Source organism: Asterias rubens, chromosome 1 (genome assembly GCF_902459465.1).
Source record: "Asterias rubens chromosome 1, eAstRub1.3, whole genome shotgun sequence".
Taxonomy (NCBI): Eukaryota; Metazoa; Echinodermata; class Asteroidea; order Forcipulatida; family Asteriidae; genus Asterias; species Asterias rubens.
The window spans coordinates 4,425,212-4,443,428 of record NC_047062.1 but is presented as its reverse complement, the minus strand read 5'-3'; the positions used below and the strand labels follow the sequence as shown (position 1 = coordinate 4,443,428).

At 37.7% G+C, this 18,217-nt stretch overlaps 1 protein-coding gene across 1 annotated transcript; it reads right to left on the bottom strand.

Moving 5' to 3' along the window:
• Positions 1-5,462: 5,462 nt before the first annotated feature.
• LOC117294311 lies at positions 5,463-8,547 on the bottom strand. The gene is made up of 3 exons (XM_033776674.1): positions 8,360-8,547; positions 7,707-7,842; positions 5,463-7,282 (listed from the first exon to the last, which is right to left on the bottom strand). Exons 1-3 carry the CDS (start codon positions 8,545-8,547, stop codon positions 6,950-6,952), a joined length of 657 nt encoding a protein of 218 aa, XP_033632565.1. The 3' UTR covers positions 5,463-6,949.
• Between the last annotated feature and the right edge of the window lie 9,670 nt (positions 8,548-18,217).

The window sequence follows — 18,217 nt, the reverse complement described above, 5'->3', positions numbered from 1 at the left end:
ATAAATGTCTTTTTGGTTAAAAGTCGTAATAAAGTAAGAAACTCTGTAAAACTTATCCGTTTTGCGACGCGATTGAGCTCTGTACGTCCGTGTGTTGCATTAGGGACTTTTCGTTTTCGACGACGGATGGTTCTGCGACGGTTGTTCATGCTAAACGTTGTCGTTTTCAGCACAACGAATATTCATCCCAAGTACTGTCGTAGAAATTGAGGGACGACCGTCCTCAAAGCCGACGCATGCGCAGATGACGCCAAATGAGGACATTCTCGATTCCCTTGTTTTTATCCGCAAGGATAAAGAAAGGTATTTGAACAACCAGAGATGCCACTGGATAAACGTGCAGTGACGTAAGCATTCAGTATGTTGTGTTTGGATTGGTCCGAGGTGACGCTTGGATCTGCATTTTATGTATCTAGGTGAATGTGAAGATGGACGAGGGTTGACCTACGCTGAGGCCACTCAATGGTGTTATTCACGAGCCTCAAAGTGTGACGTCAGATGTTCAGGCTAGATTTACTCGTCCCCATCAGGGAAAAATTTCATAAAGCTGTTTAGTTTGCTAAGCAAAAACAGACTGTGGGCACTAGTTGCAACATTGTTAATGTTATGGATCTTTAGTTGGTAACCAGTTTCTACTGGGCAAGATTTGTCTGTGCTTAGCAAGTTCTAGCAAGTTCTTCCCCTGCAGGGCTCTATACCGCTGGATTCTGCGGTTAAGATCACCATGGTCCGCTTGCTAAGCAAGCGCCGAATTCCTGTTATAGCCATGTAGGCAAATAATGCCTAGTTTGGCGCGGAGAGTAAGTACGGGCTCAGTCAAATACGCTTGACGTTTAAGCACGGAATTCCCTGCTTCTGTAAGCGCCGATTCTCTGAGTACGGCTAGCAGAACCATCAAATTGGGCCCTGCTCGTGACACCCAATGTAAACATCACCATTGACTCTGTTATTTATTAACCTATTTCTTTTGCGTGGGTAACAATCAATCGGCTGGTGGAATTGATTTAATTTGGATTAACTTGAGTTTGGGCTATTTTCAGCTCATCAAGGGCGAATCAAAAAGAACGACTTTCACTACCGGTGGAGAAAAAATCGAAGTATATTGATTAAAGACACGTACTCTCTTCCAAATTTTAAACGCGCAGCTAAATTTGTATACGTTAGTCATCCCCCAACATCAATAATCCTGATAATAATGGCTGTTTATAGGTAAAGCAACAACGTGGCTTATGTATGTCTTGATGGTCGTGTTTCCTGACGTATGCTGCAAAATCTCAGTACGTACACGTGTTTTTTCTTGTTTGCTCGGCTGACTGCCGCATTAAGCGAGTAGTTGAAGCATAGCAGGACTAAAGTCCTAGCTCTATGGTTGAAGTGGGATAGGTCCAGCCGACTTTTTGTTTCCTTTACAGTTTTTCTTCTTATGAACAAAATTCATTCCTTGCATGTGCAGCAGCCGTTTCACAAAACGCTATAAGGATTAATCCTATCTCGAGTTAAAGACAATGGACACTATTGGTAATTACTCAAAATAATTATTAGCATACAACCTTACTTGGTAATAATGAGTAATGGGGAGCTGTTGATAGTGTAAAACATTGTGAGAAACGGCTCCCTCTGAAGTAACGTAGTTTTCCAGAAAGAAGTTAGTTTCCACGAATTTGATTTCGAGACCTAAGATTTAAATTTGAGGTCCCGAAATCAACCATCTAAACGCACACAACTTCGTGTGACAAGGGTGTTTTTTTCCTTTCATTATTATCTCGCAACTTCGCCGACCAATTCAGATCAATTTTTTCACAAGCTTCTTATTTTATGCATAGTTGAGATACATCAATTTGAGAAGACTGGTCTTTGACAATATTAACAATAGTGTCCAGTGTCTATAACATGTAAGCATAAGTTTCTTTAAGCATAAGACGAGTATCCCGTCCTAGCTAGACGGGTTCAATGCGCGAACTCGTCCTATATGGTTAATCCAAAGTTCAATAGTTAAGCCCGGTTCATACTTCATGCGAACACGAAGGCGAAGCGAATTTGACGTGAATTTAACGTCACACCCTCCTTTCGCAGCGATTATTCGCAAGGAGGTAGAGCAGAGTTCAACTGCTGCGAATTGTTCGTTGCGAATTTGTGACGTCAAGATTCGCTTCGAATTCGCATTCGCAGGAAGTATGAACCGGGCTTAAGAGTTTGGTGAAATCGACGGCAACCTCAGGGGGAGCTGTAGATACGCTCAATCTTCTGCTTTTGAAAATAATTTTGTTTGACCATCACACTCAGGATGTCCTTGATGATGACAAAGTACAGCTTGTGCCCCCAGCTCTCTACCAAACCATAACCTCTTCCTCGTTGATCGGTTCCATCATGACCATGGAGGTTTCCTTCCTCCATTGTTCCACTGCCTCTAGCCAGAGCCGTATATTGGGATTGTAGTGAATGGACAGCGCCCTCTTTTGAATCAAAGTCCTTCCGGCATTGCACCGCGTAGGCCTGTGGCAGGAGATACTATCCCCGGAGATTCTGTGTAGTGTCTTCTTATTGGGCAACATCAAAGCGAGCTTGTGGATTATGCATTACACCTCTCCTCCCCAAAACGGTAGAAATCAGTTAAGAAAAACATAAAGCCACAAAGCGATTTCGTTATTAAGGCTATTCGCTGCTACGCCATTCGATCGTGCTGGTTTTGGGTTTTTTTTTTGCGTGACTTGTGGGTAGCTGCTGCGTACGCATTGAATAAAGATTTAGGTTTCCGTGTATTTGTAATTTTATATTCCCGTGACTTTATTTTCCCTCATTAAAAAATTTCTCCGCAGTCAATATCAAAAACACATCAAATCTTACTAATTAATCCCCATTTGTTTCAGTGTATAGTTGACAATCTTTATATAAAACTGAACAATAAAGCAACAGGCTACAATACACGGAAACGATATTGTCCCTGCGTGGGAAAATCCCCACGTACACAGAAATTTTGGTCTGAGGGCAAAATGACTAAAATTTATACCATCCTGTGTACGTGGGGATTTTCCCACGCAGGGACAATATCGTTTCCATGTATTGTAGCCTGTTGCTTTATTGTTCAGTTTTATATAAAGTGTTATCTAATTATAGACAGCTCGATTTCAGAGTATATAGGCCTATTGTGTTTGTCAAACGACCAGAAGGCAGTTCCCGGCTATTAAGGTCAACTTGCCTTCTTGTGGTGGTGATGTACGTGCTTCAACGAATGTTACCATGGCGAAACTATCATAACATCGAGCTTAGTTGAGGCAACCACCACAAACAAAAACAATATTGACAGGCAATTTGCGTTCAAGTGTTTAATTTTCCTCATTTCGCACACCAAAACGCATGGCAGAGTAAAGTGTTATCTAATTATAGACAGCTCGATTTCAGAGTATTTAGGCCTATTGTGTTTGTCAAACGACCAGAAGGCAGTTCCCGGCTATAAAGGTCAACTTGCCTTCTTGTGGTGGTGATGTCCCGTGCTTCAACGAATGTTACCATGGCGAAACTATCATAACATCGCGCTTAGTTGAGGCAACTACCACAAACAAAAACAATATTGACTGGCAATTTGCGTTCAATGCAATTTATATGTTAGAAAACAGTTTTTATTTCATCTTGAGTATAATAATAACGTCGATGTAGGCTAACACTAAACAGCACATTTTAGAGATATATTATTGGAAAAGGCAGCTACAGAGTCATGTCAGAACTCGTGACGTTGCGTTGCAAAAATCAGCATGCAATAATACCCTCACAACAACGGCACACTGTTTGATGAGCGATTGTGTCGTGTGGCCAAAGTCTTCAAAATAATCAATATTCGGGCAATAATTTATTCAAAGAAATTGCTCTCATGGAAACTTTGACCTATTTGTAACATGTCAATATGAAAACGCTGATGAGGCGTTTGTTATTCGTTGAATAGTTAAAATTAACACTTAAAGGAACACGTTGCCTTGGATCGGTCGAGTTGGTCTTTGAAAAGCGTTTGTTATAATATGCATATGGGTAGAAAGATGCTGTAAAAGTAAAATACAATGATCCACACAAACATGCCTCGCACGGTTTTCCTTTTACCTCGTCGACTAACACGGTCGGCCATTTATGGGAGTCAAATTTTTGACTCCCATAAATGGCCGACCGTTAGTTCGCACAGTAAAAGGAAAACAATGCAATTTCGAGGCAAACTTGTGTGGATCATTGTATTCTACTTTTAAATTATCTTTCCAACCATATGCATTTTATAACAAACGGTAACAAACGCTTTTTCATAGACCAACTCGTCCGATCCAAGGCAACGTGTTCCTTTAAGCTCCAGGGGCAACCCTCCAATATCCTAGCATAGGCCTCTACAGTGCGAAATGCTAAGACATAATATTCGAAAATACTTATGAGTCCCACAGCTTTTTACCAAAAATCTTACAACAATATAATATTTGTCAATTCCTGGCTTGTGCACAGTCAATTAGTTTTCATGATTAATTATTTACAAATTTAAAAGCAGGCCCGTCCCGAGAGGGCGCTGTTCGTGACGTCAATCGAGGCGCGATATTTGAAGAGAAAGTGTGTAGTCTGGCCCCATACACTACGTTTGGGTACCTTATCGGCATAATGCCTACTTACAGAACTACTGTCACATACACTCTTAAAAAAAATGGGTAAAATTTACCCAACTTTTACCCAAAGATGGTCGAATTATCAACCGCTTGTGAGTTGGGTATTTAGTACCCAACGGTATTGGGAAACCCTTTTTACTAAAAAATGGGTATTTTTCTTTGCCCATTAATTGGTTAATACGTCATTACGAATCTATTGGGCAAAAACTGTAAACCATATAATTGGGTAAATATAATTTGCTCAACAAATGGTTCATTTTATCGTTACCCATCTGTTGGGTTTAAACGTTTACCATATAATTGGGTAAATATAATTTGCTCAACAAATGTTGTTTTTTCGTAACCCATCTGTTGGGCATAATCGTTTACCATATAATTGGTAAATATAATTTGCTCAACACTTGGTTCATTGTTCATTACCCATCTGTTGGGCATAATAATCGTTTACTATATAATTGGGTAAATATAATTTGCTCAACACTTGGTTCATTGTTCATTACCAATCTGTTGGGCATAAACGTTTACCATGTAATTGGTTAAACATATTGCTCAACAATTGGTTCATTGTTCATTACCCATCTGTTGGGCATAAACGTTTACCATGTTACATGTAATTGGGTAAATATAATTTGCTCAACAGTTGGCTCATGTTTCGTTACCCATCTAATGGACTAAACGTTTACCACTAAAGTTGGTATTTTTTGACTCTGTAATTGGTTCTCCTGTCCTTATTAATTGGGCAAATTAATTTTACTGCTGATTGGAGAAATGTTGTTTGGTCTACAATTATGCCCATGCATTGGGATGTTTTACTCAACAATGGGTTGTTTTTTCTTTTCCCATCGGGGGGGGGGAGGGGGCGTTAACTACTTGTTTGTAAACTGATGTAGCTAACTCATGGGCACTGTGTTTCCTAAATATTGATTACAAAGAGAAAGATAAACACATTTTTATAAATTATTGATATTTGTATATTTTGTTTAATCCTGGCAAACATATCACATCAACATCAAGGTGATTCTTTAATTTAGCAGACATAATCAGCATGAATAGTACACAAAAATAAAATATAGGTTTATATATATATATATATTGCATATCACGATTAAAACACTATTTTTTAAAACACTTAAACGTGATAAAACTTGTTTTACTTAACTACACAGACCACATTGGGTTTGCAAAAAGAGGAAAGACAAAAATACCTCGGATTATTTCATGTTTAGATTACCAACTGCACCAACCCTGTATTTGCTTAACGAGGCAGTTGTGGCATTTAGAGAAATATTCCTGAAAATGATTAATTTTTTTAGATGTGAATTTTAGTTATAGTAAAAAAAGTAAATTGATGAATTTACATGGAGCTTGAGGTAGTTCTTTAAAAACAACTAAGTGCTGCTTTATACAAAACGCTTCTATGTAAATATAACAATGGTATGGATTGTGATCAATGAGTGTACATGTAAAAAATAATGGTTGCAGCTAATTAATATAACTATAAAGTTTTATCATGGTGCAGCCATCTTGTTGTTCTTCTTTTCAAAGTAATGTAACCAAACTGAGGCTCAAATGGCAAATAACCTTGTAGCCCTCTCCATGATTTGAAATTTTGTGCTATCTTTTCCAAGAGGGTGAATATGCTCAGGGCAGGCAAAATATGGCTGCACTGTTCCAAAATTCAAAGTGGACTAACAAAATATCCTGTGATTTTCTCAAGTGCTTAGTTGTTTAAAAGCTCAGTGAAAGTACAATGTTATTGTACAGACACAAACAAATGTGCTGACAATTTATTAAGTTGAACTGCTCACAGCTTTGGAGAACTCTTTATATAACAAAAGTAATGAATTAAAGGTATAATATTATGGCTTTGGTAATTTTAGTTTAAATCTGAATTTTTACAAAGGTGTTGTACCAATACGGATGAGAAATGTTTGCATCTAAAACATTGCAATCTTTGAGTGAACTGTATTTGAAAATGCAACAGTTTCAATTGCAACAATTGAAATTCGCACAATATAAAAGTCCACAAGATGACTGATAAAGAAGAAATAGTAATTAGCTGATTGAAAACAAATGAACACCAAGTTTGCTGAAGATTTGTATGGATTAATTTTTGTGTGTGAATTTAATTATTGTTTTCTTTCTTTTAGAAAACCCGTTTTCGGAAATGGGGGGGGGGGAACACACCACCTTTTACAAAATAATGTAAAACTTTGTAACATGAGAACAAGAAGAATTTTAACTTTATTAAAAACGGTGTCAAGAGGTCTGGTGTAGAAAATGACACTGGCCTGACCAATATAGTCTGTCCAACAATCTATCTATCTAATGCCTTTTCTTGCTGCTTCCATTAGGTAGGCACGCATGTCTCGCACTGCAGGCCTGACTTTTCCTGGAAGTTCATAAATCACACACTGAAGAAACTCCCAAACAGCTTTTACCTTTTGCTGGTAAGACACATTAAATACATAATGTGCCTTAAAGGCCATGTCAATTCCTTTGAGTAGACTCGGCGCCTCAATTGCTCGGCGTTCCATTACTGTGAACACCTGCGATGGTAACAGTTTGTTCTTACCAACTAGAGCAAGAACAAATGGCTGCGGTCTCTCCAATCCGTCAATACCCTTCAAGTAGCCTTCAATGTTGGTGATTGCCTTTAATAAGAAAGAATTGAAAAATTATTTACCTCACCAGCAGGCCAGCTATGTATGCAACAATGTGGATGCAGCCACAAACTACACCTCTCCTTTTTGCCAAGAACCTTGTTAATGTTAGATCTTGCAGCTTGATTAATGCACTAAAACCCTGAACAAATTGATTAATTTGTTTAACACTGGAAACACTACTGTGGCAGTGGCAATAATGTTATGAAGGCACAAGCTAAACAAAAAGAAAAAAGAATTCAATTCAATATGACATTTTAGTCCTATCCAAACAGGTTTTTTAATAGATTCCTTGTTTTTAATCTTTTTGTGACTGATTTGGTGACATCTCCACTGACATCCCCCAACGCAAATTTGTTTGCTGGGAACAGCCATCCCCAAACTAAAGCCCAAGATAGAGCATTAATATTCTTACCGGTTGCAGGTCAATGAATGCCTCCATGGTCATACCAAAACATCCACCCACTTGTCCACCCTTTGACTTTGCACCAAGAAGTAGTGGCAATGTGTAGAATGCCAAAGCCTTCTTCTCTTCTGTAAACAAAGAATAACTTTTTTAATTGAGAAGGAAATGTTCACCAATAAGAAAAAAATATTCACTTACGAAAACAACATTTTAGTCACTTGAGAATTTATACAAAATATTTGGTACACCTTGCTTGTTGAGCCTTTATCACTGCTTAGTTGGTTGATTCGTTGTCAATGTAATAGCTGCCTAGTCAACTTATGATATTAATTTCATTTAGTTTTTCATGTTGTGCTCTTTGAGGCTTTGGTGGTGTAGGGACAGTCAAGTTTTTTTGTTAAAAGGCCTAACATCACAAGGCCTAGTGTGTTTTCCACACAACATGCTGTTTTGCTCTTGGTCATAGAATGACCTTTTTATGACATCTTGGGAAAATAAAAGAAGCTTGAATTTGAATTGAAAAAATAAATAATTGCTGGTGCACAATTCAGTGCAGTGGGAATTGCTTGGCCTTCTTGTGAAGTAATAATTTGGCTTAAAACACAACACGGAAAACTAGTCAGGATTAAGCAACATACCCTAGTATGTTCAATTATTTTTACCTGTCGACAGGGTATTCACATCTTGTACATGACACGCCCAACTGCTCCTTCCATGAAGAGTTCATTACTGATGCATAGAGTAAGATAGACTCAATGAAGTGAGGTTGGTTGTTTAACTTTATGGGCGTGTTTGGCCAGTATGTGCCTCTTATAACTAGAGCAGTATGAAAATACCTCAGTACAGCCATCTTGGATACATGTTATTTTTTGTTTACTTCCAGAATTAAGGCCATGAATAAATTTCAGATGACTAAATAAATGTTTCACTCCTCCCCTGACTTTGGTCAAACACTTAAAACAAGTGTACTCCATTTTGACATGAACTAGCACAACTTACTTCTTCTCTCCAACCATGTAAGAGCCTAACTCTCACCCCAACTTTGGCAATCAGTTCCTCTATAGATTTCTCATCCAGCAGAGAGAGTGTCTGTACATCTACGTGCTGATCTAAACACACAAATAAATAAATAATTAATGCAGGAAAACACAATTAAACTAGACATAAGAATTTGTTTGATAACAAATTCGAGGTGTTCGGATTTCTGGCCTGAATTAACGAGCCATCACTTTTTAAGTTTAGTTGACTAGGGAGATAGTGAGCTATGCTGTGTGTTATTGTGAAAACAAAGTGAATAGCTATTAAATAACCTTTTTTCTAAGCGTTTTTTAGAACTTCCAGTTTAGACAGGTGAAAAGGTCAATACAAGGTCATCAACATATTCTTTTTTGTGACATTAATAAAATACACAATTTTGAATGGACATTTTTTCATATTTTCATTCACTTAGGCTCTAGAGCCCAAAATAACATGAGTTGTTACTTTAACTTCCGATTTCGACCGGAAGTAAAGGTCAAATGGGGTCACGTTGTGCACCGCATTTGTAGATCTTTATAAGAGGTTTCATGTACAAAAAGAATCTTGAACGTAGCTCTTTTGGTTTTGAAGATATGATTTTTCAAATTATTTAAGGTTTATTTAACGTTTATTTAACGTAATGACGTCACCATTCCAAAAAAGTTGCGGAGCCGTCTACTCACCGAGGTTGATGTTCATGAGAAGTTTCAAGTTCATACAAGTTTCAGTTTTTCTCAAAATTGGCGGAGAACGTTCAGGCAGAAGAAGACGGAGAAATGAAGGTTTGTCATATTAAACTTCAGCTTCCGGTTTGACAGGATTTAAAGGTCAAATGGGGTCACACTTTGTGCAAAACATATAGAATTGCCAGAGAGCTCAAAATTGATGTAATGATTATTAATGTACCACGTTTCATTAATAAGATACACAATTTTGTATGTACAAACTTATACTTCCGGGTTCGACCGGAAATGAAGGTCAAATGAGGTCACACATTGTAAACATTTGTAGAATCGTCGAAGGGCCTTAAAATTAAGTTATTATATTAATACACAAAATAATATTATTCAGATACGATTTTTTATAAAACAAACTACTACTTCCGGTTTCGACCGGAAGTAAAGGTCAAATGGGGTCACACCCTGTGTAAGATTTGTTTAATACTTCATGACCTTTCATATGGTGTAAAGATCACGTATGTAGCATATCTGATTCTGGAGATATGAGTATTTTAATAAAAAACTTCAATTTAATATAATGACGTCATCGATGACGTCATCATTCCAAATTTTGTTCTTTGTCATATACACGCTTTGGTCTAAGTACGTGGTAAGTTTCAAGTCCGTACATGCTGTATTTTTTGAGATAGCAAAATAATTTTTTTTTCGACCTCGTGTACCATTTTCGTTGTGACGTAGCTATGACGTCACACATTATATTTTTAGAATGCTCTTGAGTTTAAAAAAATTTTATGCATTGGACATTTTTTCATATTTTTATTCACTTAGGCTCTAGAGCCCAAAATAACATGATTTGTTACTTTAACTTCCGGTTTCGACCGGAAGTAAAGGTCAAATGGGGTCACGTTGTGCACCGCATTTGTAGATCTTTATAAGAGGTTTTATGTAAAAAAAGAATCTTGAACGTAGCTCTTTTGGTTTTGAAGATATGATTTTTCTAATTATTTAAGGTTTATTTCACGTTTATTTAACGTAATGACGTCATCAATGACGTCACCATTCCAAAAAAGTTGCGGTGCCGTCTACTCACCGAGGTTGATGTTCATGAGAAGTTTCAAGTTCATACAAGTTTCAGTTTTTCTCAAAATTGGCGGAGAACGTTCAGGCAGAAGAAGAAGACGGAGAAAACTAGACATAAGAATTTGTTTGATAACAAATTCGAGGTGTTCGGATTTCTGGCCTGAATTAACGAGCCATCACTTTTTAAGTTTAGTTGACTGGGGAGATAGTGAGCTATGCTGTGTGTTATTGTGAAAACAAAGTGAATAGCTATTAAATAACCTTTTTTCTAAGCGTTTTTTAGAACTTCCAGTTTAGACAGGTGAAAAGGTCAATACAAGGTCATCAACATATTCTTTTTTGTGAAGTATGTGGAGCCCTTTCATATGGTGTATATTGTCGAGATGGCTTGTGTAGTTAAGGAAATATGAATTTATGAATATTGACGACTGTAGAAGATTTGTTTAATACTTCATGACCTTTCATATGGTGTAAAGATCACGTATGTAGCATATCTGATTCTGGAGATATGAGTATTTTAATAAAAAACTTCAATTTAATATAATGACGTCATCGATGACGTCATCATTCCAAATTTTGTTCTTTGTCATATACACGCTTTGGTCTAAGTACGTGGTAAGTTTCAAGTCCGTACATGCTGTATTTTTTGAGATAGCAAAATAATTTTTTTTTCGACCTCGTGTACCATTTTCGTTGTGACGTAGCTATGACGTCACACATTATATTTTTAGAATGCTCTTGAGTTTAAAAAAATTTTATGCATTGGACATTTTTTCATATTTTTATTCACTTAGGCTCTAGAGCCCAAAATAACATGATTTGTTACTTTAACTTCCGGTTTCGACCGGAAGTAAAGGTCAAATGGGGTCACGTTGTGCACCGCATTTGTAGATCTTTATAAGAGGTTTTATGTAAAAAAAGAATCTTGAACGTAGCTCTTTTGGTTTTGAAGATATGATTTTTCTAATTATTTAAGGTTTATTTCACGTTTATTTAACGTAATGACGTCATCAATGACGTCACCATTCCAAAAAAGTTGCGGTGCCGTCTACTCACCGAGGTTGATGTTCATGAGAAGTTTCAAGTTCATACAAGTTTCAGTTTTTCTCAAAATTGGCGGAGAACGTTCAGGCAGAAGAAGAAGACGGAGAAAAAAAAAAAAAAAAAAAAAAAAAAACTTAACAATAACAATAGGTTTTCGGCTAAAAGCCGAACACCTAAAAAAAAAAAACTTAACAATAACAATAGGTTTTCGGCTAAAAGCCGAACACCTAACTAGACATAGTGTTTTTTGTTAATTACAAAAACACGGTGTTCGGTTGGACGTTACGTGATGACGCAGTTCAAAAACATTGAACCATAAAGATGTTTTTTATACAATGCGTCGTTATTTTATAGTTAAGCTTGTATCACACTTTTGAACGCCTTGTTTCTTCACAAATGCAATATGTTTGTGTGAGATTGACATCAGTTTTTTTGTTTGCAACTTATGAAAGCCCTTTAAAAATCTAGCTCACCCCTGCACTGGATGCTGTACACAGATTTGATAATCAACAGCGCCCTCTTTGGGGGCAAAAAGAGAGCGCTGTTGGGAATTCCCCCACAAACTTTCGCGCCATATGATTTTTACACATTTTATTGTTATTCAATACCTGATGACGTCATTATGACGTAATTAGGCCTGTGTTGTCTTAAAAATACTAAGGTTCAACTATCTATTGAGTTTCAAGGTTCAAATCGATCTCAATCTTGAGTTATGCCGTAAATAAGCTCAAAAGTTGTTTTTTTATGAAAAAAACACGAAGGCGAACTTTGACCCAGGGTAACGACCCGGAAGTTAAGGTGGTACGATTTTAGTGTTAACTTTTCAAATGTTGTCCAAGTCTTTATCTATCCGATGCCCAAGTATGAACATCATAGCTTTTATATTCGTTGAGATACAGCAACAAGCAAATGGTCCTTTTTTAACATTTAAAAAACCCTGTCATGACGTCATCATTCTAAAAAAGTGGCGGTTTCATCAACTCACTGGTGCCTATGTACATAGTAAGTTTTAAGTTTATACAAGCTTAACTTTTGTTTAAAATTGCTTGGGAAGGTTCAGAGGTAAAGAAGAACACGAGGAAAATTAAATCTATGAACAGATTGTTGATAGCTTTTTAATTTTCACAGAAAGTAAAAGTGTAAATCTATTACATTTATACCTTTCTTTGCACAGAAAACAAATGCTAAGTTTAATACTTGTTAAAGCGATGTATTTTATTAGTAAAGAGCTAACTATGTGCAAAGTTTAAAGGTTTTGTGATCCTTGTGATGTTTAACTCAAGAGTAAACTTCTTAAAAGGTTAAATGGATTTGGGGAAACTTTATACGAAACAACAGTTTACTAATTTTAGACTTGTGAAGTAAATAACTGTAAAAGACTTATTTATTAAGTATTACAGAGGTTTCGCAAGTGTACGACACGGGTACAGATACAACTAAGATAACTGGGATGCACGTTAGATTTTGTTAGGCATTAAATAAACACTTATTTTGAAAAGCAATGATTTGTACACAAAGCTTTACCGTGTAGCGCGCTTAACACTGCCGTGAGTGCCGGATAGAAACACCCTTCACGAGTCGATGTCACGAATCCGCTTCCCGGTGTTTGATCAAAACATAACCAATGTTCGTCTTTTTCTGGTTGCATTTTCTCACATAATTAAAAGTCATACGAATCGCTGCAGTAGGTGGCCATCTCAGCGAAGCTTCGTCTTTAATTCCGTTTTGATAATTAAGCCATGAGAAGGGCGAACAGGGGAACAATTTGACGCCGAATATGATATGAGCGGACTTCAATTGTAAAATGTTGGTACACCATTAAACTAGCGCTACGTTGTAAGTACAATGACCTGAGACTTGTCAAAACATGAATCGAAATCACGCGTACAGTCAAACGTTGCACTATTCCGAGCAGAACACACAGGCCTCGTGGACTGAACAAGGTGTGATCAATGGAGCGGAACGGCCAGCCAAAGCACTTTTGCAGTGTACGCAGTTATCACGCGGGTCAACACATCCGTGGGCTTTATCGTCCGATTTCGACCAGAGTTTCAGGTCAAATTGGTATCATCTCTGTGGGAAAGTTTGAGCAGGATCACTCATCCATAACGGGATGCAAAATTTATGTTGAAATGTTACGTAGTTTTAGAGATCAAAAATTGTAAAATTGTTCAACCTTTGGTTTGAACCGGAAGTCAAGGTCAAATGGGGTCATTTTGTGTGTAGCGTTTTTTGAAGTTTGATCGACCTGTCCGATGATATGTAGATTGTCAAAATCCACCATGTGGTTCAGGAGTTATGATTTCTTTAAAATATTTAACTTTGATTTGTTGTAATTCAAAACCTGATGACGTCATCATGACATCATTAAGTTTGTGTGGTCTTATTATTAAGGTTCAATTGTCTGATGAGTTTCAATGTTAAATTCCATATCAATCTTGAGTTATGACAACAAATTGTCTTTTTTTACAAAAAAACACAAAAAACACAAAGGCAGAGTTTGACCTTCCGGTACGACCGGAAGATGAGGTCATGCGATTTTGGCGTTAACTTTTCAAATGTTTTTCAAGTCTTTATCTATGTGATGCCCAAGTATGAACATCATAGCATTCATATTCGTTGAGATACAGCGAAAAGCAAATGTCGTTTTTCAACTTTAAAAACCTTTCCATGACGTCATCAATGACGTCATCATTCCCAAAAAGTGGCGGTTTCGTCTACTCACTATTGCCGATGTACATAGTAAGTTTTAAGTTTGTACAAGCTTTACTTTTGTTTAAAATTGCTGGAGAAGGTTCGCAGGGAAAGAAGAACGCGAGGGAAAAAAAAAAAAAAAAAAAAAAACAGAACAATAACAATAGTTGTTCGGCTGTTGGCCGAACACCTAATAAATAAATTAAAAAACTAGTGCTGAAAAAGAACTGGCCTTATTTTACAAATGCAAATATAGTAAACACTCCATATAATTAACCGTGCCAAGCCAATAAACACAGCTATAGGAAAACTTCACACTAAACTTCTCTGGAATTGGTAATTCCTGAATTAGGAGAGAAAAAAATCTGAATGACCATCGATGGGCAATTATATGGATGGGAGTTTGAACATATTTTTGAGCTGTGCCTTAAAAAAAAAAGCGAACAATTCTTAGGCAGCTTTGGCAAAAACAATGTCCAGCAATCCAGTATAGACCAATATAAATACATGTCGGCGAGGCCAATAAACTGTTAACTGTAAGAATCAACTTTTTAAATGGATTAATATAGTGTTCACACATGGTTGAGCATGAACATGCCAGAAAGTGTAAACCAGGGCATAAACATGCCAAAAGCACTTGGGTGGCTACATGGATTCATCACTCAACAGAGTCAATACACTATGTAGCTATTTTATGGTAGTCGGGTCAGATTCAGAGCATGCACATCGTGTCATTTGACAACAAGATGATTGTTCCTTGCATGAAAAGGGTAGAGATTGTTTACTATTTTTCTTATTACAAATACATGTGCATGTATTGGGCCTGAATTAATAATGGAGATAGTTTCTCAGTAGTAGATTTTTAAAAATTATTAACAAGTACTTACCAGGCTTTTCTCCCTCTCTTTTCTGTAATGCCACTTCATTCTTTTGCTGTTCCACGGCCACTTGCGACCAGGGCCACGGCAGAGGGACCCCGTCGACGTCGTACTCGTAGCATGCAGAAGCAGCACTGGCTGGGGCCTGGTGGTAGAAGATCCCCCTGAATTCTCTCGATGTTTAGAGGTTTAAATTTCGGAATCGATCCAGGCTTCTTACACAAACTTTGAAACTTCTAGTGCATCCACAAACAACCAAATAGTCGGCAGTATTTATAGCTGATACACTAGAAACAAAAAGCTTCGTAGCACACACGCACGCCTGTAGTGTGGATGAAAACGCATACACAACACACGGAGTAACATGGCGTAATCTTTGTTTACTCTCGTTGCTTCATGGGTGTGACGTCACCATTTTTTGACCGCGTTCATGACGTCCGCTGGTTTACAAATCCGCTTGGATTTCAGTGTTGGTTTAATAGCCGGGAACCAGTACAGGGCGGGAAATTTCAAAATCGAAGAATCGAGGTCAAATTTTTTCGGTCAAATTGTAGCAAAACTATTTGGAGAAAAACATGACCACAACAATGAATTGATAGCTGAACACAACATAAACAAGTTCTGATAGTGATTTTAATGTAGGAGTACCGTTATAGTCCATGTTTAAAAAATATTCTTTACATCAAAATGTAATTTGCTAATTACAAAAGCCTCCCTTAATAATTGAGAGTCGCTGAAAGCATTTGTACATTAATTAGGATGACAGCATTGTCCTTGTTTGAGTTACGCTTGACTTGTTGAAATTAGTCAAACTCACTTTAAGGCAAATTATCTCTTATTATCTATTCGTCTTACCTTGAGCGAAAATTAATCTAATTACAAAAGCCTCCCTTAATAATTGAGAGTCGCTGAAAGATTTGTACATTAATTAGGATGACAGCATTGTCCTTGTTTGAGTTACGCTTGACTTGTTGAAATTAGTCAAACTCACTTTAAGGCAAATTATCTCTTATTATCTATTCGTCTTACCTTGAGCGAAAATTAATCTAAAGTTAAAGGTCTGTAGTTTTAACCCTAGCAGAGTCTTTCGCTGGGGCTACATGCCCCGGTTGGAGTTATGCTCGACAGTCTCCTGACGATGGCAAGATCAGGTTAGTCTAAACGCTGGGACCAATTTAAGAACCCAATCCACGGCAGTGTTACTATAGTTAATAAGGATCATATAGGCTAAAGTAGTAGTCCCAGCCAATTTTCTATACCTTCTTCTCGTCAGGGCCCAATTTCATAGAGCTGCTTAAGCACAAAATTTGCTTAAGCACGGAAATAGCTTGCTTATTTTACACATGTTACTGAACAAAATTTCATGACATATACATTGCTTGTGACTGGTAGTTAGCTGTTGTTTACTTAGCATAACAATTGAGTGGAGTCCTGGCCGGACACAATGGTTCTACGGACACAATGGGTCGGACACAATGGTTCTACGGACACTATGGGTCGGACACAATGGTTCTACGGACACTATGGGTCGGACACAATGGTTTGTAGGACATAACGGGTCGGACACAATGGTTTGTAGGACACAATAGGTCGGACCCAATGATTCTACGGACACAATGGGTCGGACACAATGGTTCTACGGACACTATGGGTCGGACACAATGGTTCTACGGACACTATGGGTCGGACACAATGGTTCTACGGACACTATGGGTCGGACACAATGGTTTGTAGGACATAATGGGTCGGACACAATGGTTTGTAGGACACAATAGGTCGGACCCAATGATTCTACGGACACAATGGGTCGGACACAATGGTTCTACGGACACTATGGGTCGGACACAATGGTTCTACGGACATAATGGGTCGGACACAATGGTTTGTAGGACACAATAGGTCGGACCCAATGATTCTACGGACACATTGGGTCGGACACAATGGTTTGTAGGACACAATGGGTCGGACACAATGGTTTGTAGGACACAATGGGGCGGACACAATGGTTTGTAGGAAACTATGGGTCGGACACAATGCTTTGTAGGACACAATGGGGCGGACACAATGGTTTGTAGGACACAATGGGTCGGACACAATGGTTCTACGGACACAATGGGGCGGACACAATGGTTCATAAATGATGTCGGACTTAATCGTCACCGTCGGACACAATCTTGCGTAACACACGTACCACACACTACACAAGCCCTGCTGCTGAAACCATGCCGCTTTCACCAAACTATTGGGCGGATAGGCAGGCTAGGCGAGGCCGAATATGTTACCAAGAATGGGCGTTGTGGGACAATTATTTTGGTATCGTTGGGAAAGCTCTGGGCGGGGAGGGGGAAGGGGTCTTCTGTTCTAGTGAAGGCCGTATCTTTTGCATTTAAGGGGTGTTATTGTTGTTGTTTAGTTGTGTTTTTCCCTGAAATGATGTAATTTACCTTTAACTGCATGTGTACAAAGTTATCTTTAATTGCTGTTTGGGATGATAGTAAAAAAAATATCATGCAGGGCCGGTTTCCCCTTCGGCAATATTGGAACGGTCTAATGTTGTAGCAAAGAAGTAATATTTTAACCAATTTTTATATACACAACTTGTTACAACAGTCCAGTTAAAATTGCCCTAACTCTGGTAAAATCCATTTGTCCAAGTCATGGCATTTACGTTTGGGCAATTTTATAACAAGCAGTCAAAAAACAGTGGACAAACCGATGGTATTCAATAAAAATTGCATTTTTGTTTTGTTGTTAAACTCCTGATAAGAACTTAAATTTTAATCAACTATTTTAAGTCACCATGGTCAGGTTATTTTTGCCCAAATCCATCATCTCTAGTCATGGCAATTGCTTCTGGGCAATTTATAACCAGCAGTTTAATAACAGTAGCCATCCGTTGGTTAACTTTCAAATTGCCCATCTTTTAGTGTTATTAAATTCCCAATAAGAAGTTAAATTTTAACCATCTATTTTAGTCACCATTTGTTACCCAATGGTTAGGTTAGTTTTGCCCAACTCTGGTAAGATCTATCACCCCTAGTCATGGCAATTGCTGTTGGGCAATTTATAACCAGCAGTTTAATAACAGTAGCCATCCGTTGGTTAACTTTCAAATTGCCCATCTTTT